This window comes from Osmia bicornis, chromosome 11, assembly GCF_907164935.1.
Source record: "Osmia bicornis bicornis chromosome 11, iOsmBic2.1, whole genome shotgun sequence".
NCBI lineage: Eukaryota > Metazoa > Arthropoda > Insecta > Hymenoptera > Megachilidae > Osmia > Osmia bicornis.
Genome location: NC_060226.1, coordinates 8,802,899 through 8,829,873, shown reverse-complemented (window position 1 = coordinate 8,829,873; position 26,975 = coordinate 8,802,899). Strand labels below are relative to the sequence as shown.

The following is a 26,975-nucleotide window of genomic DNA, read 5'->3' as shown; positions in this document are numbered from 1 at the left end:
TTTCTATTTGGAACACGTTCTTTTATCGATCAATCAATTAAAAAGAAAATTATATTACTTTAAAAAAATTCTAAAGAAAAGGATCTCTTTGTTTATATTTTTTTATTTTCCTATAGCAATAACTCACATTCGTCTATAAATTCAACAACCTGATGGGCTCTATCATTATTTATTGACTATCGATAACGATCGGTATATAATTATACCACAATCAATTCGAAGAATCATTCACTGTCGAGCTAAACAGGATCCTATCCATGAAAAATACAATAATTTATTCTGCACGGGATTAGAAACGATGAGTAAGTAAAATAAATTATGATTAAACGTACAATTTAACGTAGCTCGTTTAAACAAATTGTGTAAAATATAATTTAATTCCAGTTAGTTGCAAACGTCCCCTTCTTCCGTTTTCGATAGTGTCCTTTAATTTCATTAATTATCCTTTCACAGCTGCACCTGCACCTGCACCTGCGCCTGCCCAGCCTGAAACGATGTTCGCTCTTTTAGAAACATACCTCTGGACTGTTAATAAAAACGATAAAAGGAAAGTTTATTGGAATTTACTGTTGGCACTGCTGCTCGCGTAAGCGGATGCGCCGCTGGAGGCCCAGGAACCGCTACCAGCTTGACTTCCGGCACCGCTAGAGCCCCAATTTCTGCTATTCCCTTGCCCGAAACTGGGTTCTGAAACAGAGAAAACCTTGACAAATGAAAAATGTAAGTACTCGATAGCAGTCCTTTGCTTAATTAAAAGTTATAGAGATAATTGAAGCGTCGTAATCGAGACAATAAAGGTTACGTTACATACGATAACAGTGTTACGTTTATAACGTTGAATTACGCAACGTTGTGTACGTTAAGAGAGCGGAAGCTATCCGACGTGATCAAAGATTCTCATTAATTAACAAGCAGTGGTTCTGATTTATGTTTAATTGTGAGGGAGGCTTCATCAATCAACCGGTCGTACTCGATGATTCTTTGGCCGTGTTCGACAGCGGACCTTGACGCATTTTCCCATCACACGCCACTTTACATTCATTCAATTACATTAATCTCGATCTAAGATGCCTGTCCTTTGACCTTTCGCGATCCGACGCATTTGTTTTCCGTTACGCATCGAGGAATCGGAACTCGCGTAACGACTATCTTTTATTATTTCCATTTCTACATCAGTAATTCATACCTGCAGGGCCGGACGTCGAGCCGGAGTTCGAATTGGCATAGCTGGAAGCCAGAGCGCCGCTAAACGCGCCACCGTACGATCCTGCGTTATCGGCTCCACCTTGTCCGGACAATTTTCCAAAGTCTCCGGAGCCAACTCCAACGCCTCCACCGCTTCCCAAGCCACGATTTATTCCCGACGGGCTCTTGACACCTCCAACGCCGACTGATCCAGAATTCGAGCCCGTGCCGGGATAAGGATGGTACGATCCAGAGCCTTGCGGTGCAGTTTGACCATTGAAAAATGGATTTCCACCACTCTTGTCGCCTCCTTGACCGCCTGCTTCTCCAGGCAGCGAGTGATGTGTGTCGGTAATCGGTATATCGCCACGCGAGATTCCTAAACCGGTGAAGAATGGATTGTCTTTACCGATAGGTTTCGAGGGACTTCCTGTCGAAGGAGCAGCGTTTCCGGTGCCAGTAGGACCTGTTCCCGAACTCCAGGATCCAGCTAGCGCCGTGCCCGTCAGGAACGGATTTCCCTGGCCGATAGGCTTATTGGTAGTTGTTGCAAACGGACCACCTAAAACATTTTAAGTTTTGATACATGGATTTAAGAAAAGGTAATTTAGTTTCTATCTGATATTTACTGTGCTCGAGACTTGGGACTTTTCCGCTTAAGAAGGGATTCCATTGATACGATCCATCTGGAACACCTCCAGGACCTTTATTCTCGTTTTGAATCTTATCGACGTACGATGGTCCTCCGGAACCAGGTGCACAGGCTCCTTGCGAGCAGCTAGGTCCACCGCCTCCAGACGGTGGAACGTTTCCTCCAGGAAATACTGGCTGAGAACTCTGTGAGTAATCATTCGGGGATGCACCGAAACCTCCTACTGGTCCAGAGATTTTGTCAATGCCAACAGGAGCACCCTGTTGGTTACAAGGTTTGTGATCCGGAGATTCATTTTGATTACATCCACCTCCGCCGCCGCAGTTTTGATTGCCACCTCCACAGCCACCTGTGCTACCAGTAGGTTGCGCTCCTGATGGAACTTGGTTCGATGGGTAGTTGTTTATTCCTGGTGAGCCTGGATGGGCTCCGTGAGGACCGCTGGAATACGGGGATTTTGTTGTGCCAGCACCTCCATATGGTGCAGGTTGGTAAGTAGGCTTCGTTGGTCCAGAACCCCCATAAGGACTGCTTCCACAATTTTGACTGCCACTTGCACAGCCACCTGTAGGTTGCGTTCCTGATGGAACTTGGTTCGACGGGTAGTTGTTTATTCCTGGTGAGCCTGGAGGACCTCCATGAGGACCGCTGGAATACGGGGATTTTGTTGTGCCAGCACCTCCATATGGTGCAGGTTGGTAAGTAGGCTTCGTTGGTCCAGAACTCCCATAAGGACTGCTGCCACAATTTTGACTGCCATCTGCACAGCCAGCTCCTGTGCCACCTGTTGGTTGTGTGCCTAATGGAACTTGGTTCGACGGATAGTTATTTATTCCTGGTGAGCCTGGAGAGGTTCCACGAGGACCGCTGGAATATGGGGATTTTGTTGTGCCAGTACCTCCATATGGTGCAGGTTGGTAAGCAGGCTTCGTTGTTCCTGTACCTTTAGGACGTTTCACTCCGACCGGACTACCCGGGACAGGATTAACATTTATATAAAATATATTACTCTCTCCATTGGCAGTAGGACGTCCAGGTTTGGAGCTTACACCTGTTGTCGTACTTGTGGATGGATGTGCATTTCCAGAACCAAAAGCTGGCTTACCCGTTGACGGAAACGATCCACTTCCAGAATTAGGTTTGTTTCCGTATGCATTTGGTGTAGTTTCAGGTCTGGAGGGACTCCCCTTAACGCCAGAATAAGTGGGTTTCTTTGTAGCCTCATAAGAGGTGCTTCCACTTGGATAGCTTGATGTTCCTGTGTTTGTTCCAGCGAAAGCTGTGCTCGAAGCAGCCCCACTCCCAATGCTATTAGGGCTTTGAGGACTTCCTGGATATCGTGGGCTTCCAGGTGTTCCAGGTTTAGGTCCATGTGGGCTACCTTGAAGTGATCCACTACTTGGATATTGACCAGGTCCACTTGGTGATCCATACGATGGTTTAGGTGGGCTACCTTGAAGTGATCCACTACTTGGATATTGACCAGGTCCACTTGTTGGTCCATATGAAGGTCCATGTGGACTACCTTGAGGTGATCCACTACTTGGATATTGTCCTGGTCCACTTGGTGGTCCATACGACGGTTTAAATGGACTACCTTGAGGTGATCCACTACTTGGATATTGACCAGGTCCACTTGTTGGTCCATATGAAGGTCCATGTGGGCTACCTTGAGGTGAACCACTACTCGGATATTGTCCTGGTCCACTTGCTGACCCATACGACGGTCCAGATGGACTACCTTGAGGTGAACCACTACTCGGATATTGTCCTGGTCCACTTGCTGACCCATACGACGGTCCAGATGGACTACCTTGAGGTGAACCACTACTCGGATATTGTCCTGATCCACTTGCTGGACCATACGACGGTCCAGATGGACTACTTTGAGGCGATCCACTGCTAGGATATTGTCCCTGTTGAGAAGCACCTCCGCAATTGCTGTACGGACCAGAACATCCTGTTGGAGATCCCTGCGGACCGTATCCTCCGGCGGAATAAGTAGGAAATCCTTGTTTCTGAACGTTTCCAGTATTGCCCCCAGGGCCGAATGAGATGGGAGCTTGTTTCAAAGGACCAACACCGCTTGAACCTTTATCGAAAATCGATTTACAATTATTTATAATACACTATTACCGTCCAAAGTGGTTATTAAAGTTATAGCAGACCTTGGGCACAGCTCGAGCCAGGTTGCTGACTGTTGGAGCATCCAGAACCTGTTTCTGGTTTATTGTTCCAACTTCCACCGGGCTGACCAGGTGTACCCGGTTGGGCCGAACCTCCAGGGCCTGTGTTCCAGGTACCGCCAGTTTGTGGAGCAGTTCCAAATGGTCCAGGCTTCGAACCGCTTTGTCCCTGATTCCAACTAGGTTTTGGAGTTGCTCCAACGCCGGAGTTCCAACTTGATGGTCCCTGCGTACCAACACCCGGGACCGGGGACGCCTTGTTCCATGGAGAACCTCCCGTTGGACTTCCACTTCCAGGATATCCCTGTTTGACTGGTGGTCCAAACGGTGTTCCACTTCCGACGTTACTCACGCTACTTGCAGAGCTGCCACCGACCGTAGATGGCACCTGACCACCAGGACTAACAATCCCAACTTTCTGTATCCCTCCAGGGGATCCCGTTTTACTTCCATGCCCGTGGCTGTACTTATCCCTGTACTGGCCATCGTCTCCGTCGTCGCACTCGTCCTCGTTCCTTTCCTCCGGTTCCGTTTCCTCTTCCTCCTTTTCCCAATAATCGTCGTCTTCCCACTTACATTTCTGACAGCCTTTGCCTCCGTTACCAGGCTGATTACCAGCGGATCCACTGTTGTAGCTCCGGATTCCTTTGTGTCCCTCGTGGCCAGCGTCCACTCCAGGAAGAATGCCACCGAGCGCGGATGTGCCGGCAGATGCGCTCGCATAAGAATTCGCGGACGCGAAAGCGCCGCCTAGACAAAGAATTTTAATAAAAACCATCGTGATAAAGAATTTATCAATTTCAATTCAAGTATGCTTCCAATTACGGTACGTACCGTACGCTAAGCCGCTGATCCCATCGTTCGTACCTTTTACCCCTGCAAATATAAAATTTAACTTTTATAGGGAAACGGGAAAAAAAAGGGAACAGGATTTATTTCGGTTACCTGATCCAGAGATGATCGTGGCGATGAAAAAGACAATACCGATCCTTTCGAGATTACTAATCGCCATGATCGAGTCCTCAGTCGTTCGACACGAGCCTCGAAGCATTGCAACGCGTGCTTTGATCGAATACTTCTATATATAAGGATACCCCCGGCAGTGAAAGGATCGTGTACTACGCCAGCATCATCCCCGACCGCGGAGATTCACGCCGCTGCTACCACGATGTGGGTGGCAATGAGTAATAATTGTTCAGCTCTTTCTTCGCAGACAAACGACTGGTTTCAGTCAGCCGGCCGGCTTTCTGGCGACTACGTCATCCAACTTTAGGAGTTTCCACGAGATGCAACATTCCCCTCACGTTTCGCTTAACAAGATGGAAGGAGGATTATGCAAATCGGAGGGTAGCCTAGCCTCGCTTCCTTCGAATTTATGACGACGTGCACAACATTATATTACGTTTGCATTCCTCTCCAGCTATGATGCAACTTGATCCTGTGTACGTTTGTCAAATCTATTGATTTAATTTTATTATAGCCACTCCGAGAAGCTGCCTCGTGGCGGAATGTCAAAAGTTGTAAGAGTTGAAAAACATACGTGATTTATCATACTGTGAATAACTCTTTAAGTTAAAAATCAACATTGAGCTAAGAAAAAACAAAGAATGTTGGGAATGGTGATTTAGTTCCGCGATCAAGAGACAGTGTTTCTTGTCGAAATTTCTAGATAAAGTTTCTATGTCGGTGAACACGTCAACCATTGAAACAATAAATAATACTTTTCATTGTAATTTAATGCGTGAATGATTCTATGCATTTCTATGAATCGCAACGAAGTAAACGGAGAATAATTGTGTAATTGAATTGCATGATCGCAGAATTATTTATAGATCGATGCGGTGTTAACGACGATCCTTCAAACGTCGATATCCTGCGTACGAGATTCTATCGGGATATTGGGAAAATCCGTGAACATTAAATCCTAGAAATTTTTCTACTTAATCGACAATGTAGCATTCTTACTGTCTCAGAATGCGTATTTATATATATTAGAAACAGACATTGAAAAAGTATATTAAAAAATAGACAAGAGACACATTTGTATTGGAGAAAGAACAAAATTTTCTCAGTAAACAGTTAATCGATAAACCGAGTAGGTTCGTTAATTAATTAGTCGAGTAAATAATTAGCTCGATTCGAAAATCGGATATACAAATAATTAATTATTGCTTCCTAAACTTGCATCCCTACATTCTCTTCAGCCCTACCTTCTTTGCATCCCTACATTCTTTTCATCCTTACATTCCTTACATCTCTGCATCCCTTATAATAAATATATTACGACTGCTTCGGGTGAAGGTAAGTGAAGGTAAGTAAAGGTAAGTTAGTTTTTCGCCAAAAATTTTGCAAAGTTTAGTTCCCTTTTTCGCCGACATTATGGCATCAGGGGTATGAGAGACCCCAAATCACTGGAGGTGCTTAGTGAATACCGATACGATTTCGCCCGGGGTTCCTGAGGCCCCAAGCCCCTGTAATACTCTGCATACCGACATTATGGCATCCGGGGTATGAGGGACCCCAAATCACTGGAAGTGTTCGGTGAATATCGATACGATTCCGCCCGGGGTTCCTGGGGCCCCAAGCCCCTGTAATACTCTGCATACCGACATTATGGCATCCGGGGTGTCAAGGACCCCTAAGCACCTTCGATACTCTGTATATCGACATTATGGCGTCTGGGGTGTTAGGGACCCGAATCACAGGTGGCGCTCAGAACATACCGATCTGATCCGCCTGGGTTGCCAGGGACCCCTAAATCGTAATTCCTTAAAATCAAAGGCATGTCTAGTCTTTTGTCTCTGTAGTCACTGGCGCGTGTAAGGGCGACATTAATGCTTCAAGTGGACAGAGGGATGAACTAAAATCCGCATCAAATTCACAAGAGTTTGTAGAGCCTGATGAGAGCAAAAACTTCTATGGTAAGGTTTTAATTTCGTTCAACGGTGTACTTTAAGTAGGTAAGTTTCATTTATTAATTTCAACACCATTTCAACTAACTACTTTACGCGTACATTATTGCTGCCAGATTATTTTACTTGGCTAAATTAACGAGAAGTGGCTCGGTTGCATATTCTAAAAGTAGCATTCCCGCGTTATTCGAATATTTCGTTTGAATAATTAACAATAAAACGCAGTTTGGTACCAAATGCTGGCGTTAAACAATTTAAAGAAACTGTAGCACAAGTTAAGAACGATTGAAAATGCTTCCGAATTACCATTTAAGAGATAAACGTTTTAATTGTATACCTAACCCCTAGTCGACGTAGAACAACTCCAGAGATCGTTAACAGTATTTGTTTAAAACTGATAGTCTTTGTATCGCACGTATTTCAGAATAAGCATTAAGTTCTTACATTATGGCCGACTCCGATGACGAATACGATAGAAAAAGAAGAGACAAATTCAGAGGAGAAAGAACAGAATCCTATTCTAGAGAGGGCCGCAGAGATGACCGAAGAAGAGATGATTGGGTTGATAGGTAACTATCAGGCTTACAAGTACTTAAGTATTCGTTGACAGATAAGGAATATATTATGGTACCAGTAAGAACTACTATGGTATAAGCAGCTTCTTGTAATTTTAACAGCACCAATTATTCCAGAGAATGGTCTAGTCGACCCAGGCAACGTCCAGATTACAGAGAATACCGTGGTGGAGGGGGTGGAGGAAGGGACAGATACAGTCCTGCTAGATCTCAAGAAATGGCACCTCCTATGAAAAGAATAAGAGCTGATTGGGATGATCGACCAAGATATGGGCATGATTATTACGGGGGTGGAGCAGGTGGTGCAACCTCTTGGGGTCCGGATCACTATCCACCTCCACACCATAGTAATCATCATTATGGAAACCATGGTAACAGTAGCAGGTTTGTGTTTCTTATGTCATTTTTGTAGAGATGTTCTTTTTTTCTTGTGAATTTGTTCTTGATTTATGAACAGGATTGTCATGAAAAAAAGAGGTTGTACTGTAACTATGCAAAAGAGGAGTCGATTTACTCCAAGATTGTTGGCTCGTCTGAGGTAGCGCTTACACGTTTTTCGTCGTTTAATTAATTATAATCTCGTTTTTTTTTATACTTTACGCAGTCGAGAGGTTGCCGGTAACTTCAGCAATTCCAATGTTGAAACTCAACCTCCAATGATGTCGTTTAAAGCGTTCCTTGGAACACAGGAGGATACGATTACGGACGAAGAAGCTATTAAGCGGTATAATGAATATAAATTGGAATTCAGGAGACAACAGTTGAACGAATTCTTCGTTGCGCACAAGGATGAGGAATGGTATATTTCATTTTTTTCTTCTTCTAATCTATTTATATTGTTCGCAGTTTGTCATAGAGCTGTCATACTTTTATTGTGGACATAAGAATAATTAATTTCTACAGTGGTTTAATGTTCATCTTTTTTTTTCCACGTAGCCGAATGCTGAATTTTTAGTCAGTGTTTTTTTTTTGTTTTTTTTTTTCTCAAAGAAAGTTCCATTGAAAATTGTATTCACTGTAGAAAGTAATTGATAAATTCTAATTAAACTACCATTGTCTCTGTCCAGACACGTATGCGCGTAGGTGCGTACGTACTTTGGACAGAAAGACGCGAGGGTGTAGTAGTTTTATAATTTTTGCTAAATTGCAGACACAGTTTTATCGGTAATTGCAAGCAATATGACCAGCTCTGTCTATCCCTACAGCGTACAGCCAGCCACGTCTTATGCCTTGGGCACAGGTCACCTCGCTCGTTTATTTTTTCGTACGATATTTTATGTATACCGCGTATCGCGCATCACAGAAGAATCGAGGTGTCTATTAGGTAGTTAAATAGAAATGCGAGCTGGGCGCGCAAAGCCCAAACATGCTCGTGGTAGGCCGCGTTCTAAACCCGTTTAATTATTTCTATCATTTGAGAAAATACGCTATTATCATGATAGACCTCTGTGTCGACGAGAAAACTGAATACGAGTAAAAGTATCAGAATACAGGTGAGACTTCATTCTGTAACTGACAATGTTGACAGTACGAAATGATAACTTCTTTATAATCGTCTCGAGAAAAAGGATAGAAGTAATGCTTATTCACGAGGAATGATTCGCTCTAGATACGGATGGGAAACGTAATAACTTTGTATTCGATCCAACGCCTAACGCGACAGATTTTTTCAAACATACGATTTTACCTCAATTATACATGTAATTATGAACAATTTCGCTATTTCAAGAGGATATATTCTCAATATAACATTATATTGAGAAGTTAGCAAAACTATTATTTGAACTTTCATGCAACTTTTTTCAAACACACGTCAGTAGGATATTGTTCGTTTGCGTTAACTGATGAAGAATTATTTTAACCTCGATATTGATGTAAACCTTTCTTTGTCGATTATTAGGTTCAAAATAAAATATCATCCTGAAGAGTCGGTAAAGAGAAAGGACGAACAAGTGTCAGCACTTAAGGTACAATTTACTGATTTCTAATTGATTTCAACTTATTCCTTTTGTCAATGTACCATTTTATTCCATAGAAACGGGTCGAAGTTTTCTTGGAAATGCTTGAAGTGGAAGAAATAGACAAAGTTTCCGTCGACGCCGACCAAGCTGATGCCTTGTTACATCTGTTAGATGCTGTGGTTATTAAATTGGAAGGTGGAACTGAAGAAGATTTGCAGGTGTTAGAGGTAAAACCAACGAATCCTCTTATATCGAAGGATACGAATAAGGATAAGGAGGATATAAAGAATAAAATTGGAAGCGATAAAAAAGTGGAGAACAGGTACGAAGATAATTGAAGGGAAGAAAACTGTCCAAGAAGTGATATTAATTTAACTTAACTTTACAGCGATGTAAGTAAGACAGAGGAAACCGCACCGGTAGAGAAAACGAAAAACGGTCAGACTGTAGATAATGAGAAGAGTTTGGAAAAGGAGGAAACTTCGATAGAAGAGGCGGAGAAATCAGAAGAGAATGTAGAAGAAACAAAGAAGGAGGATGGTACGGACGGCATAGGTATACATCTACCTTTGTTGAAAATTAGATAACTTGTCTTTGATCGTGATTCTAAATTTTATTATGATGAAAAATAGCTAAACTAGAGGAAATCAACGCTAAGAAAAGGAAACGAACCGATAGCAACAGTAGCAGCAGCAGTAGTAGTAGTAGCAGTAGTTCCTCAGGTAGCGACAGCAACAAAGCTGACACGCCAAAAGCAGAAACTTGTAAGTTCGAATGATAGAATCAATCGCGTAGAATTGCTATTTATAATCTAATCGTTTGTTCTCCAGCTGTAACCGAAAAGACAGACACGAATAATGAAAACATGGACGCGCAGGATGGCAAAGAAGACGACCGCGAAGCTAAAACCGATAAGGAAACGTCGGAGACTAAGAAGTCCGCGATGGAACCGGAAGCTGTAATCGATCTAGCCAGTGAAGATAAAGAGAAAGAACCTAGAGCGTTGCACAAAACCAGTAGCATCTTCCTTCGCAATTTAGCTCCGACGATCACAAAGGCAGAAGTCGAAGCGGTTAGTTATTTGCTAAATAAGTTTTCTTTTGGATAATTAAACAAGTTCATTTATTAGATGTGCAAACGCTTCCCTGGATTCTTACGAGTTGCCATAGCGGATCCTCAACCAGAGAGGAGATGGTTTAGAAGAGGATGGGTGTCTTTTGAAAGACAAGTAAACATAAAAGAGATATGTTGGAGCTTGAATAATATACGAGTAAGTTTACACCCTTTACCATAGTAAAAGAGAAAAATAAATATTTTTAATTGATATATGCTTTGTATAGTTGAGGGACTGTGAGCTTGGTGCTATAGTGAATCGAGATCTGTCGCGACGCATCCGTACGGTGAATGGTTTGACGTCCCACAAACAGATAGTCAGACACGATATTAAATTAAGCGCCAAAATTGTTCACAATTTGGACAACAGGGTTGGTCTGTGGAGCGACGAGAAGAAGGACGATAATGCAACGAAGCAAGAGGATGACAATAAAGAAAATAAAAGCATGCAAAATGTACAGGAAGTTGAACAAGTTGCATGAGTTTTGATTCGTAGCTGATTAATGCAGATAATTTTCACCGAAATATTTTTATTTATATTTTCACAGGCGTTTGGATTGTCATCGAAAAATCCTGTACTGAAGAATATCACCGATTATCTGATAGAGGAGGCATCAGCGGAAGAAGAAGAATTATTAGGAATGTCCGGTGATCAAGAAGAGGGACAATTAGGAGGCGACGGAGATGGCCCGATCGAAAGAGACCCGACCTTAATCAAGGTGCGTCTTACAGGATAACGAAGATTCGACTAGATTCTTAAAACTTGGCTTCTCTTTTAGGTTTTGGATAGATTGATTCTTTATTTACGAATAGTTCATTCGGTCGATTACTACAATCATTGCGAGTATCCGAACGAAGACGAAATGCCGAACAGATGTGGAATAATGCACGTCAGAGGTTCGCCTCCGACAGCCAAAGTATCCAGCACAGAATTATCGGAATATTGTCGCAATTTCGAGAACAAAATGGCTGCATTCTTGCAGCCTGTTGCCACTTTATCTCAAGAAGAGTACGATAAACTGGGCGCTAAAAATGCTGAAGCGTATCCTTTTTATATGCAACAGCTGTTTTATGTAGAAATTATTCTACTCTGTCAAAAAAAATAATAGATTTTGTGATCTGATTGTTAAACCATTCAAAAATTATTTAGGTGGCACTGTATTTTATCGTACATGATTTATCCTTAATTCTGCGATCAGTGAGGTTGAAAAATTCGTACAAGCCAACACTCAGGAATTGTCTAAGGACAAGTGGTTATGCCCGCTTAGCGGGAAGAAATTCAAAGGACCAGATTTCATCCGGAAGCACATATTCAACAAACACGCGGAAAAGGTGTCGGAGGTGAAGGCGGAAGCGGAATATTTCAACAATTATTTGAGAGATCCAAAGAGACCTCAGCTTCCAGAACATCCGGGAAACAAAGCACCCCCGAGGGAAACTACACGCGAGGGCTTTACCCCCTACGGATGTAGCACGTAAGTGTGTACGCGTAATTAGCGTAATGTACGAGCGAATTCTAAATGAAATGATTGGATTACACAGGTTTGGAGGATACGGAGGAGGTTACAGCGTTAGTAGAGGAGGTTACGGATCCAGTTACAGTGCGGGATTCGGTGGAGGATTTGGAATGCCGCGTCCTACCCGCGGTGGATTCAATAGAGGACGGTGAGACATCTTGTTTGTAATTATCTCTCGGACGAATTAAGTGCCATTTGTTGAATCTGTACCAGAGTAAAATGCGTTTTAAAACTGTCTCGATTTTCGAGTAAACGATCCCTTTACACACACCGTCTGTCAGAGTCAGTTTCGAAATTTGATTTGGTCGTATTGAACGTGGCGATACACGCTGTTTTACAGGGCTGCACCGGATTCAACTTCGAGGCCTATTGTTAGTTATAATGATTTGGACCAGCTAGACATGGACATGTTCTAAGTTTTATCGGGTACACTGCTCAAATTGTTTTGTAAGAAATTTCGAGAAAAAAAAAAAGATAATGCAATATTGGATACCTGTGCTAACAGATTTATGTCTGGATTATGTAACACACTAGCATCTATCGTGTTACAAAATCAGCACATTTCTTTCCTATTTAGTACGGAATTAAGTTTACAATTTATGTACATAAAAAGGATACGGGAATAAAGTAACGTGTATTTTAATTAAAAAGAAAAATTTATATATAAAAGAAAAGAAAAAGAGACTGTTCATACCGTCCTCTTTTTTTTTTTGTTAAAGAAACGGAAAACAGAACAGAGACAGACACTGTAATCTTACAAGAGAAGAAATATATAACAAATAAAATTATTTGTTACTATAATTATACATGTGCCTTTATTTCATATCCCATGTTCTCCGTTCGTATCCTATGTCCAGTTGGTCGTACATCGCGCTCTTAACTTATTGCATGTAACATAATTAAAATTAGAAAAACGTTTCTAACTGTTATTAAACGTTACAGTGGCGGTGGTGGAGACTTTCGACCAGTCATTCATTATCGCGATCTCGACGCGCCGAGAGAACCGGACGAATTCCTATAAAACTGCTTCGGTACGAATGAACGTTTCGACGATTCGAAGGACGCTGCTCTGAAAACAATACCCGAAACGTGTGCGTATCATATAATTTGTATATATTTTATTCAAAGGAGAAACATTTCGTTTAGGTAAAAATAGACTAGGTAGAAACTCCGCGGCGATGAAATTCTGACGTCGCATACATTTAAAAGAGAAAAAAAAAGAAAAATACTTTATACAAAACATCGAGGAATCATTAATTGTATACAAAAATATAGCTACGTATACGTAATCTTGTACGTGTGTGTATAAGTACGATTTCACGAGTAAAAAATATCGACCTTCCAAGTTAAGATCTTTCTTATATGTATACACACAGAGAGAGAGAGACACACACAGAGACGTACATATATTATATATATATCTTATTCACAATAGGTGAAGAATAATGTTAAGACACGCAAGAAATAATCATTGTGGTAAAAAGAATTGCTACTGTAATTGGAAATATAACGTATCAATAAAAAAGAAGAAAGTATCGTTTCCTAATTATTATCCTGGTGTTAAGTATTTACGATTGTCAAAACCATTTATTACGTACCACTGCGTGTGCCTATACAACACAATTATGTACAATTACTTACACGGGTATCTGTTATAGAAAAAGAATACTGTAAACGCGTGATTATCGGCTAGGAAATTCGATCTTTACAATGCCTCTCGTCGGTTCCGTCGCCGCAATCGTCGACACCGTTGCACTTCATTCCTTTTGTGATGCATCTGTTGTTTCTAAAGAACGAGAAGAAAAAGTTTCATCTACGCTTGGAAAAATGTAATATCTCTTCGGTTCGTTGTAATCGACTTACTGGCATGTAAATTCATGCTTGTTGCACCGTCCTTGGCAGCCGTGGGGTTCGTCGGATCCGTCGAGACAGTCCGGCAGGCCGTCGCAAAAACGCGCTTTCAATATGCACTGCCCGTTGCTGCACGTGAACTCGTTTTCCGATGGACATGCTGATATCAAAAGAGACCTTGTCGTTGCGATGGTATAAATTCAAAGGAAAGCAACGTTTTTGCGTGCATTCAAACTAGACTTACGGTGATTGAAAAAATTAATTTGCTATTTAAAAGCGTATCGCAAGCCTATTAACAAACGAGCTGTATTTCGTTTTATCTCTCGATGCATCGAGTTAAATCAAAAGCAGTATTGTGTGTAGGTGAAATCAAAGAGAGCGTTGTGCGTGTACTAATTTAGGCGGGTAAAACGGTTTAATCCTTTTCGCTTCGAGTACTAATATACAGGGTGTTCCAGAAAATGACCCCTTTTGCACCGCAGAAAAAATGATCAAGCATGAAACATGCAAAAGATTGAATTTTTACGGTATAAATGTACTCACACCAACCGAGATTACGACCTACGAAGAGAAACAGAAAAAAAAAGAGAACAAAGTTGAGAAAGACCTTCACCGAGAGGAAAAAGAAGAATAGAAAAAGATCGAGGTAAAGGATGATAGACGAACGGTCGACGAACTATGCAATGATCTCACGTAAAAGAATTTACAATTATCCAGCGTGTTTCACACGGCTAACAACAATAGTTAATAATTATTTTGACAAGTCGATAATTCGTCGAGTCGTCTACGCTTTTCTCCTTTCCCGCCTCGCGCAACGAGCGAGTCGTTACGCGTAATCTTACCTAACGTGCAATTAATCTCGTCGGCCGCGTCCCAGCAATCTATCTTGCCGTCGCATCTCTTTTCCAACGGAAGGCAGGAAGTCTCGTTACCGCACTGGAAATGCGTCTCCGGATCGCAGACTGCAAGAAAAGGCATGATTTTTGTGAATCTCTTTTCGCCCGGGAACATTTCCTCGGATCATACGGAGTAAAAAATGGTAAACCGAAGCCTCGCAAACAACGGAACGGTGAGAAAGCGGTAAAGCCGATAATAACAGAAGGTTATACCGTCTCGGGTGAAAGAAACTGGGCTAATGCGACGCGCGTAAGGTGTCTCGACAAGAAATTACATCTTTCCTTTGAGACATCCTGTACAGGTACCTACCGCAATTGTACTCGTCCGAATGATCGTAACAATTCATATGACCGTCGCAACGTTTGTCGACGGGGATGCAGAGGGTGTTCGAGCAGGTCCACTCGTCGTCCAGACAATAGTGCTCGATGTCCACGCACCTTTAGAAAAGAAAAGATTCAAATAAGGAAGAACGAAGGAGAATTTCACGGAATACGAACCTAAAAGCATCCACGTCGAGACGATGACACTTTTGCTTGTTGACCAGACAAAAGCCGGCGCATCCAGTCGGATCACGGGGGTCGAGGCTGACCCGACAGATCGGTACCTCCTCGTCGACCAACGCCACGCAAACTTCCTCCGGCAAACAGTCGTCGCAGTATCGTGTCGAATTCACGGTCCAAGCACTGGCGGCTTCCGTTTCCAATTCCACCATGGTGTTCTCCGGAAGCGATTGATCACCGTTCGAAAGAATACTCGCGGCGACGGTATCGTTCGCAGGTGTCGTCCAAGTATCGTTCAATTCCCTGCTGCTCGCGTCGTGCAAAAGCGTGCCTGCCAGCAGCGTGTTGCCGTTCGACGATTCGTTCGTCGACGATTTCAGGTACTGTTGAATCATCTGCAGCTTCTCGGGCTCTGCAAGAGGACGATCGATGGGTTACAAGTGATTTAGCAATGGGGACAACTTTTGGATGATTGGATGAATCTGATAGCCCTTGGTAAGACCTATTGACTTGGAACTTTTAAATCTATATTGTCTATATTGGCCATAGTTGCCTATACCAAAAACTCCCCTAATGGGAGTTCCCAAAGGGCAAGGGTCCTAATTAGAATACACTTTTTCAAAACGGACAACTAGATTTCACCGTAATAGGAACGACGGGCATCTGCATAACAGCGTGCCACTTTAACGAGCATCAACAACTCGGTTAAAGAATGGTCTTGCCCGGTCAGAAATAACTCTGCGCTTGGAAAATAAACGGTCAACGCCACTTGCCGTTCCTCGTGATACGCGGGACTCGAAGATCGTTGGTCGAGTTGAATCGCGGTAGCAAACGCGAGCCACGGTTGACCCAGTGGTTAAATTCATCTCGTTCCCGCAATTATTTCGCTGCGTCGAACGAAACCTCGGCCCGACGATTGGCCACGCGGTTCGAGCAGGCTTAATTACCCGGCAAAGAACGGTCGTTTATTCGAACGCTCACCGAAAACGATGTAGAGTGCCATGGCGCCGATTCCCAGCAGCGTTACTATCAGAATCAAGAGGAGGACGAGCGATCTGGTGCATCCGGAAGTCTCGATGGGACGCGCCAGATGCATGGTCCAACCGTGACGATGTTTCCGAAGTCTGGCCGGATGCGGGGGTGGTTCTCCACGGACGCTTCGTCGCAAGTTGATGCGATTTTGGGAGGACGGAGTTTGGCTTCCCAGCGGCAGGGAATTGGCCCTCTGTAACAAACGAACGATAATCGGTTTAGCTACTTTTCACCTGTGCAACGACAGAGAGCTTCACCTGATATTCTGCCATAGATACCGCATTATCCGACGACTGACACTTCTCCCCGCCGATTCCTCGATAGCTAAACGTTTTATCTATTTTCCGATATCATCTGCAAAACTAGTTTCCAGAAGCAAACAAGGGCGCGGCAGGATGACTATCAGACGTTAATGATTCATCGCTAAGAAGACGAGCAATTTCCAATTACCCTTTCGATAAGCTAATTCTCGTTTCAAAGAACTTTCTTCGAACTGTCATCGTTTCCGCTTCCATACCCGCGATCCCTGGCGGGATAAAATTAGACGCGACGTCGGTGAACGATATTTTTTCGCGCGATTATGAGGATTTATTTGCTCGCGAGTATATTAAAGTGTTACGAGAGCGTAAGAAGCTGTCGAGGCAATGGTTCGCGTCGAACTGACTATCGGTTCGCGCTCTCGCTCTTTACCTGCTTGCGTTAACCCATTTGCATTTTTATTCCGCAAAAAATTTCTTTTTCAACGAAAATTTCTTTCCTGGAAATTCTCCGGTCTCGACTTTCAGCTACCAATCGAGCAAAGTATTCCTTGGTTACCAAAGTTACTCCTTTACTGCTTTATTACCAAAGGATTTTATCATCCTCGGAATTGTACAGAAAAGATTTCTTTCCTTTAGAAATAGATGAGCTTGTAAATCGCAGGATTTTCCTTCGGTTTGATTTCACGCAAGTTCGCTCGCGGAAAAGTCAAGCGTGGCGCGATGCGGGCAGACGGATCAACGCGTCTGGCTATAGATAGACGTTTTCCACTTCCGTTCCGTTTTGGTTGTTTAGGGCGGACAAGCGCCAGACGCGACAACTGCGTTCGAGCAAAAGAACATCGACCGCTGTTATTAAAATTAACCAGTGTGATTATCGGGTTTAATTTTCCGAATAATTATACGAAGTTTCTTTCGTTCCTTTTTTTCGTTGTTACGATAATTACAGCCGTCGTACGACGATAGAGTTGAAAACTAAAGGCCGAGACGAGAAAAGAAATGACGCGATATTCGAGCCGTGAAACGGCATTGCAAACAACGAAGAATATTCTCTCGAGACTATACTCGACGTCTCTGTTTGGAATACAAATGAAACTGAAAGCGTTTCGCTCACTGATGGGATTGAAATAATTATTTAACAACCGGTTCGGTGCGCTACTGATGAAAAAATTGTTGATTATTTCGTACACGTATGGAATTATACGAATGGGTGGCGGGGAAAATGTATGTTAGAACCAGGGCCGGCTCAAGGCCTTTTTCAAACAATAATTGACTTTTTTAGAATTAGGGTCTATTTTATAAAATAATTAAAATTTTGTTTCTTTCGTGGCCTTGATAATATAACAAAAAGTTCCATTTTTAAGATGATGTGTTAATGAATTGCATGTATTAACACCGCGTACATTTTAACAAGTACACAAGAAGATCTTCTCTTGTATGAAAGTTAAAGAACTGATTTCTAAGTTCTTTGTAAGATATTAGAAGCTGTAGGGAATAGAGAAAATTAGGTTTGAATTATATTGTCCGGGACAGCGCGAACGCAGTCCCGACTACCAAAAATTATACGCCCGAGATACCCACATTAGGGGTATTCGCAAGGGTCAGCCTAACCGTAGTGCAATGGAAAAGCCTCGCCCTGGAGGAACCGCCTTCTTGATCACGGTAACCTCTGCGCCAGGTAAGTATGCTTTCCTCCGCTTCGAGCGTCAACTTATCCTATCCCCTGCGCTACTTTTGCTGCGAGAAAGGCGTACCGCTCGACGCCACCTATCGGTCAGCCCAAGCGGTTCCCCATTGGAACGACGGTTCTCAACCTACTTTCACTCTCGCGCAAGTGATTCTCAACCTATCATCTACCACTAAAAACTAAATTAACATTTTTCTGCTATAAACATAAATTTGCACTATTTTACTTCTGAATATTTCCAATTGACCATATATCATGTAAAACTAATGGTACCTGTTGCGATTCTGTATAAACGACCGAGTTACAAACGTAAGCTAATTTTTAAACTAATAAAATAATTAAAAAATTAAAAAATAAGGAACTGGAAACCACTGATTTTTACCCCTTTGGTAGTAGTTCTAGTGTTAAACTAATAAAATAATTTTAAAACTTTTAAATAAAAATTAAAAAATAAGGAACTGGAAACCACTAATTTGAACCCCTCTGGTAGTTCTAGAGTTAAACTAATAAAATAATTAAAAAATAATTGCACTCACCTGAAAGGAAGAGTGTTCCTTGACATCGGTGAAGAATATATTAGGTGTCTCCTTCGCGTACCAGCGATCCTGAGAGTAGATAGAGTTCACCCTCATCCCCGTTCGCGTTTTCTTCTCCGATGAAACTACGTCGTTTCCCTTCATCTCCATCGGCTTGACAAGATTCTGATGTCCATTGTTTCGCTCGTACTCGATCAGCTTCGATCCTGCTACCTTTTCCGAGATGCTAAACACCGAGGACAAATTGTTGCATCCGTTCACCTCGTCCATCCTTTTTACAGACGACACCGCGGGTATATCGGATAAATGACTCGGATCGAGTATCGTTAGAGGAGCTTTTGACTCCGTCGCGTACGAACTTTGTTGATTGTCTCTGTTCTTCCTTAGAACCGTCTCGTTTTCATCGTTCGTCGAGGAGGCAGCTTTGTTCCTACAGTGTTTGCAGTCCTTCTTTCTGCGTCTTCTGTTCGGTTTGCATTCGATCTGCAAGGTAGTCGATTGGCCGAAGTCATCGTCGACGAGGACCGTGTTTCCTGGCCCGATTTCCGCCTCCTGGGTGCACGCGTTCCTTCTTCGATTCGTCAGACGAACAGAGGAACTGGTGGCGAGCGAATCGAGGCCGACGCCTCGACGAAAAGGCAACGTGTGATTGCGTCGAAACGCACCGGATATCTCTGCTTCGTCTTCTCGAGACGCGTAATCGACGATGTCGAACGAACGCTGAACGCTGCTCTTTGATCGAAGATCCTCGACGTCGGACGACGTCGATACCTCTTCTATGCCGGGTAAAATGTCCTCGTACACGTGGTTATCCGTGTCCGTTTCTTCGAGCCTGCTCGACGAACGGAAACTGAAGGAGCGCGGATTCGCGGTCTCTTCGAGCCGCGGTTGTTGCTCCTCCTCGAAAGCTTGGTTCTCCATCTGAAAGCGATAAAAAGGATATTCGGGACGTGTCGAAGGATCGAATTTTCGAGCGCATCTTCTCTCTACGATCGAGGATCTCTGATCGATTCGTGACAACTTACGCTCCCCTTAGAAAGAACACGGTGTTCGCTGAAAGATAATTAAACGTTTCGTGGGCTGAGCCGGCCAATTATCGTGTCCCCGATGATCGGCGGCCCGTTTTTTCCACCGTACGCTTACCTCGAGGAAACGAACCACCAACGATTCGTTTATCGATTCGTTTATCGAATGTGGGTAGAGAAAAAACCGGACGCTCCCACGACAACCGATTCAGAACCTCTTTATGACCGCTAAATTAATCGATATTGCGAGCTACGATATTGCACCACCTTCCCTCCACCGTCCATTTAACATTCCACCGCGACTTTTGCTCTCTCTCTCTCTCTCCTTTTTCCTCGATCTTCTCCGATACGCTTCGCAAAGAGAAATAAACGATCGCAATTATGATTCGCGGAACGTTTCTTATTCAATCGAATTTCATTTCCAGATAAACGATATCGAATGTGGTTCGAAGAAGATTTCGGGTTCGCTTTTGTTCCGGAGGGAAATGTAGGTAGAAAAAGCGGGCAATTAACGATCGGCAATCTTCCGAGCGATAAGTAAATAGCGCGAGGGGCCGTAAATTGAACGGCGAAAGAGAGTTGCGACGAACGAGGGAGCGGAATTAAGCATCTCGTTGGGGAGCATCCCGACGATTGTCGCAATTATCGCGACTTGACTCTCCGATTGATCCCGCCAAGTCTCTGACGTCATCGACCCCGTGGATCTTCGATGGATCCTCTGCGATCGCGAGCTCACCATTTCCTTTCGTTCTCTCTTACAACTGCTCCGATTTTTTCGCCAACTATTTCAACGCGTTCTCGTGATTCCCAATCAAGGCAACGATCGAATCGATACAACTAATCTCCGTCGCGTTTCCATTACCAACCAAACGATTCGGGATTAATTCCACGCATCAATCGAGTCTGAGTCAACCGGTGGTGACGCATTACGCGAAACTAACAGGATCGAGTATCGTCGATTGAATGATAATAAGGGAAACGCGTTTCCAACGAACCAGTCACCGAATGGCACGAAGAAAATCCTGACAGCCTCGAATATCATTCGAGGACGGTATGGCGCGAGACCATGCGGAACCACTTTCCAAGGTGAGCTTCCTGTTAATCGAACAAAGTCGACGAAGAAAGAATGTCAAGTTGCATCGTGAAAAGAGCCGAATAAGATGGTCGAAAGTACCCATAAACCATAAAAAAAAAAAATAGTCTATTAATCTAAGGGGGTTGTACGGAGAAAAAATGTAACGTCACGTTTTTCGTTCACTTTCTTCTACGTTCGTGGATGAAAAATCAAAACCTCTGTAAAACATACGTGTTTCAAAGGTAAAGGGAAATTAAGGTTGCGTTCGATAAGCATCGGAAGGAAATGGAGCGTTTTCCAAAGGGGTGCGCGTCAGCTGCAGCGAACCCTTTACCAAGGCGTTTCATCGTTAATTGGTTAACCTCTAATTGAACGGACAGTGAATAGAACGGTGCAACGTAAGAAGAGACGGCAGCCTTAGAAGCGTAGATGAGAACTAATTAGCCATTACACGGCTCGACTGACCGATTCACTCGCCACCTTCTCTGGGCAAAAACTTGAAACAAACTTTCGATGGTTAAAAAGAAAATCGATATGCAAAGGTCAGAGCCGGATAAAGGATCTAACACGTTTCTGAAAAAGCGATATAAAAGAAGGTAAAGAAGAAGAAGGATCGAGAAGGGATGTCGTAGGGATATCTGGTGGCGCGTGGCGGACCCTTCGAGATACCGATTCCTCCTCGAGTTCGTTCCGGTCGAGCGTCTGCGGTAATTGCTTCGGTCGTTGATTAATCGGGAAGCGATTTCGACGGTCCGCCTTGCGCTTAGACAATTAGCAAGGAAACGTACACGAGCCAGCACGTGTGTGGTTCTGCGGCACTCGGTGATTAGTCACGTTGGATGGGAAGACGCGTGCCCATAGTGCCCATCCACTCGCGGGCAAACTTGTGCCCCCAGATCATTTTTAACAGCAAAGAACAGGTTAACTTTGAAATCTTGGCAATCGAAAAATCGAGCTACAATCGATCGATAAATTTCTCCTTAGGACCTTGTTTTAAAGGAGAAAAATGGCCGTTTTGGAAGGCGTGTTAATGAAGTATCGTAACGTTTGAGAGAGCGTGTAGTTAGGCGTGGAAACCGGTTGTTTGGTCGCACGTGTCGCACCATATGTCGGTGCACAGGGTGGGCAAGGGCTAACATTACGAACGCCGCTATACGTTACATCAGAGGGTCGTGAATCGAGGATATTCGTTGCAAATTATTTGCACACATCGTCTCGGACCTGTTCTCTACCCTCGAACGCGATCCCTAATTAATACAACTCGTTCGCGTTTTAATCACCGCGAATGCAGAGATCTAGGGAAATCGTCCCTGACGAGTCGCATGCCTTCGGAATTCTTTTATCGTTCGGCAACGATAGAACCAGCGATTCCTCTCCGTTATTCCTTTCTCGTGTACCCAGTGATATCGTGGAAACAACAATGGAGCATTATACGAGAGCGTGGTCCGAATTTTTCGACACAGTATCGCGATTACGACATTCCCTCTTTCCACGGTGGCCCTCGATCCGGCCCATTAATCCGTGCCTTTCGTTCCGCGCTTATTATCATCGCTGCCTCCTCCTATTTGCTTTGCTAATTCCTCGATTCAGATCGAGGAACGGCCGTTAGATATCGAAGCTTCTTGGTAAGAAACACGACGGCGGTCTGTGCTCCTTTCGCGATCGAATCAGGCTTCCATAGGGGCCTTCTTTGCTACGTTGTCATTCTCCCTGGGGATGCACAGTGTGTCGACGTTCGGGAAGAAAATCGTAACTCAAAAACTACTTGAAAAAAGGGTGCAAATATAATGCTGATATTCGACAATTAACGAACTCTTTCGTGGGAAACGCTGAAACGTTGGTTGCGGAATAAAAACCGCATAGCAGGAAAAACGGTGCAGAACCTTCGATAACAACGCGTTCGATGCATCGATCACGCCAACAGTTGCGATATCCTTTCGATCGGAAAAGTGGAACGATCTTAATGAACGGAAATTCCTTCGCGTGAATTTCATTCCGCTTCGCGTCCGCGGGTTTCCTCGACCCGCGATGACAAAACGCGCTTCTCTCCGCGGGTTTAACATTCCCGATCTATCCGGTGCATCGTTTCGCAATTCTAAGAAATGTAAGTGATTGGCTAAGAATAAAATTGCGGACGATGCAGCTGCTTCTGTTTGCGATTCAATTATATAACTCCTTGAATAGTTATCGTAATCCGTAATCAATTACATTTAACTCGAATGGTAAGGTACAACTATTAGTGCTTTATCAGAGGTTCTTTCAAGAGGGGATGTAGCTCAGTGGTAGAGCGTTCGCTTTGCATGTGAAAGGCCCCGGGTTCGATCCCCGGCATCTCCAATTTTTTTTTTTTCATAAAATCATTTTTTTAAAATTATTAATTACACAAGAATAACAAATATTTTTTAAATATTTTATCGTTAAGTACCATCTGATCCTGGTGTACCCTTTCGTCAGGCTGCGATTTCAGGTCGGAATAGTTCGGGACCACTTCGTCTTATTGTATCCACTAATAAGCGCGGTATATTGCGTCGATTATCCGCTATAAGTATAGGGTCGAAAACTGTGGGCTATCGGCAGTGAGCATTGCTCGATCGCAGCGTCACCGCCATGAACACACTCGTAATTCATACGCTCGACTATAATAGCCAGCTTTCGCTTTCTCTGCCTACTACCCTAGCCCTATCCTTCGACTCTCTTCACCGGGGCCGATGGGCGAATAAATCACGAGCCTCGTAGAGAAGAGAAGAAGAAATCGAGCAACTTTGCCCGAGATTTTCGGTGGCCGACTTATTCGTCTGGCTCGATTCGAAGATGACCGTCTCACGATCTCGTCTAGCTGGATTAATTAAACTCGATCATCGAGCAATCGACTGCTCCCTCGACACAGATCGAGTTAAATGGAAGTCAAGTACGGTGGAGTCGAAGAAAAATCGGGGAAAGATAGAAACGGAGCACGGGTTAGGAAGTTGAATCGATATCGAGGATCGATAAGTGGGTTAGGATTATCAGGTAAATCCGCGGCAATTCTGACGACGACCCTGACGGTAGGAACAGGTTTCCCGATGGAATCTCGCGAGTACGCATCCTTTGTACCTGTGCGTTTACGCGAGGGAATGCGCTGAGATTATCGCGTCAATTAATGCCCGCGCGAGCGGTTCCATACGCGGACCGCGGTTTCCAGCCTGAATTCCCAAGGGAAAAGGTCTCTGAATCGAAGGGCGAAGTAAGGGGCAAGAGTAGGAGACAATTCGCAAAGGGCGGAATAAAAATAAAAAGGAAAGAAAACGATTCTCGAAGAGTGCCACACGGAGCCAAAGATATAAATACTCTCTGTGCGTGTAACTAGAGTCGAGGCACAGCTGTCCCTCGGCTCTTTTCCATTTTCTCAATCCTAATCGCCTAGATTACGCGCTCGATCCTGCTTCCTCGTTCGCTCGCACGGTTTCTCCTAATTGCTTCTAATTATAATACCAACCGTCTATTTCGAGCTATCCGAACTATCTATGCGCGCAGACCTTTTCATCCACCTTGGTTCATTTTTCGAACGCAAGAATTCGTGAAGAGAAGAGAATTTTCCTCGGTCCTCGAGCGGCGAGCATTACCGTCGACGAGAATGATTCTTATGATAATAAGGGCAATGGGCGTTGAGGAAAGAGAAGAGAGAGGCGACCAGCTGACAATGGGACGAAAGAAAACGTAACGCTTGGCCGCGCTTCGCTAACCGAGGGTTACGCGTTCGCTTCTATTTACACCTGGCGCGTTCACGTGTCACGGGTCTACCTGTACCGATACACCGCGCCAGGGACACCCACGCGAGTTACCGCACCGATTATGCACGGAATTTCCTCCATTTTCCCTCCGCTATACGACTTTCAACTCATTGGTTAGAGTGCACGCGACGAGATATAAATACAGTAGTTGCTCGCGATGCTTTCACTTTTACCTCGGTTCGCCTCTCGTTTCAACAGGTGCATCAATCGACGATTTCCATTTCAATTTCCAAATTTCCCGCGCAAATTTTTGAACCGCCCATCACGTGACCTAACCTCCGTTACCGAATAAGGGAGCGCGCGCTTCGTTATTCGAATCTCTTCTCGTTTCAACGAGCGCGTGTGAACGTTTTTCGAAAAGAGATTAACGAAGAATGTTAACGAGGAGCGCACTCGAAGCAGTGGAAGCACTCGAGTGTACGCGCCGTTCCCAACAATGAAGGAACTTCTTTGTTCGAGGGAAGACCGCGAACGTCTTCGCGGTTACCGCCGGCTACGATCCACGGCTACGACACAAAAGCTGACTGTAATCTGTTATCCTACTGTGACGATCGATTCGACGTTATTGCGGTTACTCTGCAGAAAATCGAGCGCGAAGTAGCTCGGCTCTGCGTAGAACACGAAGCAGCCGTAGAGATTGAGAGAAAGAATAGATTTGATACGCTGGACGTAACAATTTTATCCGTCTTTATATTCCCATCGTTATCGTGAAAATCGCGATCACGGGTTCGCGAGACACGGGAAAACAATGAGAGATACCAACGAAACACGACTATGCTGTTTAGAAGCGCTTGGTACGCGGTAAACCCTCCGGCTAGTGACACTGTACGCATGCAATATGCATAAGTCGTGCCAGTTTGCCAACAGTCGCGTGCATAGCTGGATACAATAATCGTTCGTGGGAACTACGGTAAACACAAACATTCTCTTATCACTTGCTTTAGCTTGATACAGCTCGATTCGAGAAAAAAAAAGTAACTGCATATGTAGGTGAACGTAAAATCTTACAAGACATTGCAGTCGAAGCTGCAGTCGAATGTAAACAACTTTCCTACGCGAGACAATTCGATAGTTAGCTCGCTTCCCGGAAGTGCGACGAGATTAATAACGAGAGCAAAACATGAATGGACTGCTCTGAACGAAAGGCCATTTAATCGTCAATGACATTCTCCCAAAAGTATTTTTAAGTTTCTAAGAACGGTAACCGAATGCGGTTTTCAAAGAAATCAGTTTCTTTAAGTAAACTGAGAACGCTATCGAAACGCGAGTGTCATCGGAGTATATAACTGCACGTATGTACCTTTGGTTCGTTACGGGAATCTCATGTTCTCCGGAAGTGTTCTCCGTACAAAGGACGCTGTCACTTTCGCTCAGGGTCAAGTTCGTTCCACTGGTCGACGTACTTTCCGATCATCGTTGACATCCACCAATTGTCACATTTTGATCAGGGAAATTCTTAACTCAAATAACGTGTAATCGTAGTTGGCGCGCACTCGTCGCGTACCGACACTTACACGTTCAACGCCGCGCGCACTGTGCTGTAAATGATCGCGTGGCGAAAATACGCCGGCCCGGCATTCTCAGTTGTCAGGTATACAAGCCGTAGCAACCAATCGCGAAACAGTCGCACGCTCTACCGGCCAATGGGATCGTCACACTGCTTCACACGTGACAGTCGGCAAGATAGAGAATGACATTAAAATGGGTAAAAAAATTTCGAATCGCCAAAAACCATTTTCACAGATATTTCCTTTTGCAAAATGGAGCTTATTTCCAAAATGTGGCCTAAATCGGAGCATCACCCTAAAATGGTTGTCAGTGTGGTTCTTGTATATGCTAATTTGGATATCATTTACAGATTTCTACTTTTTACAAGAGTTAGCTGGGAGGTGCAGCACCATACTGGGCACAAGTAAAACCCCAGGGTGAATATCCTTTATTCTTCGAAGATAATTAGCGCACGGATTATTGCTAATAGCATTTTCTTGGAAAAATATAATGCTCGGATGAACTATCTCAATAGTATGCAACAGCAAGTTTCTAGCACCCTCTAGGTTTTCTAGTTGGAACAACATATAAAATGTTAATAATAAAATTAAATTATCTACTTATTGTATAATTATTTGCATAAGATATCCACAAGCATATAAATGTATATATTCTTTACTTTCTATACCGATAGATGTAACTTTTATATTTACCAATAAAATTCTTCAAGTATTTACAATTATAGTTGATATCACT

At 43.6% G+C, this 26,975-nt stretch overlaps 3 protein-coding genes and 2 non-coding genes across 11 annotated transcripts; 2 read left to right on the top strand and 3 right to left on the bottom strand.

Annotated features, from left to right (window-relative positions):
• Positions 1-83: 83 nt before the first annotated feature.
• LOC114876591 (collagen alpha-1(I) chain-like) lies at positions 84-5,074 on the bottom strand. Its single transcript, XM_029188262.2, has 7 exons — positions 4,969-5,074; positions 4,858-4,899; positions 4,006-4,773; positions 1,815-3,929; positions 1,187-1,747; positions 568-687; positions 84-486 (listed from the first exon to the last, which is right to left on the bottom strand). The coding sequence occupies exons 1-7, from the start codon at positions 5,072-5,074 to the stop codon at positions 440-442; spliced, it is 3,759 nt and encodes a 1,252-aa protein (XP_029044095.2). The 3' UTR covers positions 84-439.
• A 1,772-nt stretch (positions 5,075-6,846) lies between these two features.
• On the top strand, positions 6,847-13,653 carry LOC114876617 (serrate RNA effector molecule homolog). Of its 5 annotated transcripts, none has more exons than XM_029188338.2 (16): positions 6,847-6,944; positions 7,360-7,504; positions 7,613-7,894; positions 8,115-8,309; positions 9,411-9,477; positions 9,546-9,793; positions 9,860-10,026; positions 10,104-10,235; positions 10,302-10,543; positions 10,601-10,741; positions 10,812-11,039; positions 11,133-11,303; positions 11,364-11,626; positions 11,784-12,059; positions 12,127-12,249; positions 13,044-13,653. In XM_029188338.2, the coding sequence occupies exons 2-16, from the start codon at positions 7,383-7,385 to the stop codon at positions 13,120-13,122; spliced, it is 2,736 nt and encodes a 911-aa protein (XP_029044171.2). In that variant the 5' UTR covers positions 6,847-6,944; positions 7,360-7,382; the 3' UTR covers positions 13,123-13,653. The 5 variants fall into 5 exon arrangements, with proteins under 5 accessions (XP_029044171.2, XP_029044174.2, XP_029044170.2 ...); XM_029188341.2 differs by having other exon boundaries at positions 6,868-6,983; positions 9,860-10,011; XM_029188337.2 differs by having other exon boundaries at positions 6,869-6,983.
• On the bottom strand, positions 13,194-26,952 carry LOC114876618. Of its 3 annotated transcripts, none has more exons than XM_029188343.2 (9): positions 26,933-26,952; positions 18,862-19,782; positions 16,331-16,574; positions 15,347-15,761; positions 15,159-15,286; positions 14,795-14,914; positions 14,496-14,513; positions 13,965-14,112; positions 13,194-13,887 (listed from the first exon to the last, which is right to left on the bottom strand). In XM_029188343.2, exons 2-9 carry the CDS (start codon positions 19,780-19,782, stop codon positions 13,791-13,793), a joined length of 2,091 nt encoding a protein of 696 aa, XP_029044176.2. In that variant the 5' UTR covers positions 26,933-26,952; the 3' UTR covers positions 13,194-13,790. The 3 variants fall into 3 exon arrangements, with proteins under 3 accessions (XP_029044176.2, XP_029044175.2, XP_029044177.2); XM_029188342.2 differs by lacking the exon at positions 26,933-26,952 and adding an exon at positions 26,032-26,121; XM_029188344.2 differs by lacking the exons at positions 14,496-14,513; positions 26,933-26,952 and adding an exon at positions 26,032-26,121.
• LOC114876619 lies at positions 18,163-18,324 on the bottom strand. The gene has a single exon (XR_003789426.1). It is a non-coding gene; the product is annotated as a U1 spliceosomal RNA (small nuclear RNA).
• Trnaa-ugc lies at positions 23,227-23,298 on the top strand. Its single transcript has one exon. It is a non-coding gene; the product is annotated as a tRNA-Ala (tRNA).
• Positions 26,953-26,975: the final 23 nt, after the last annotated feature.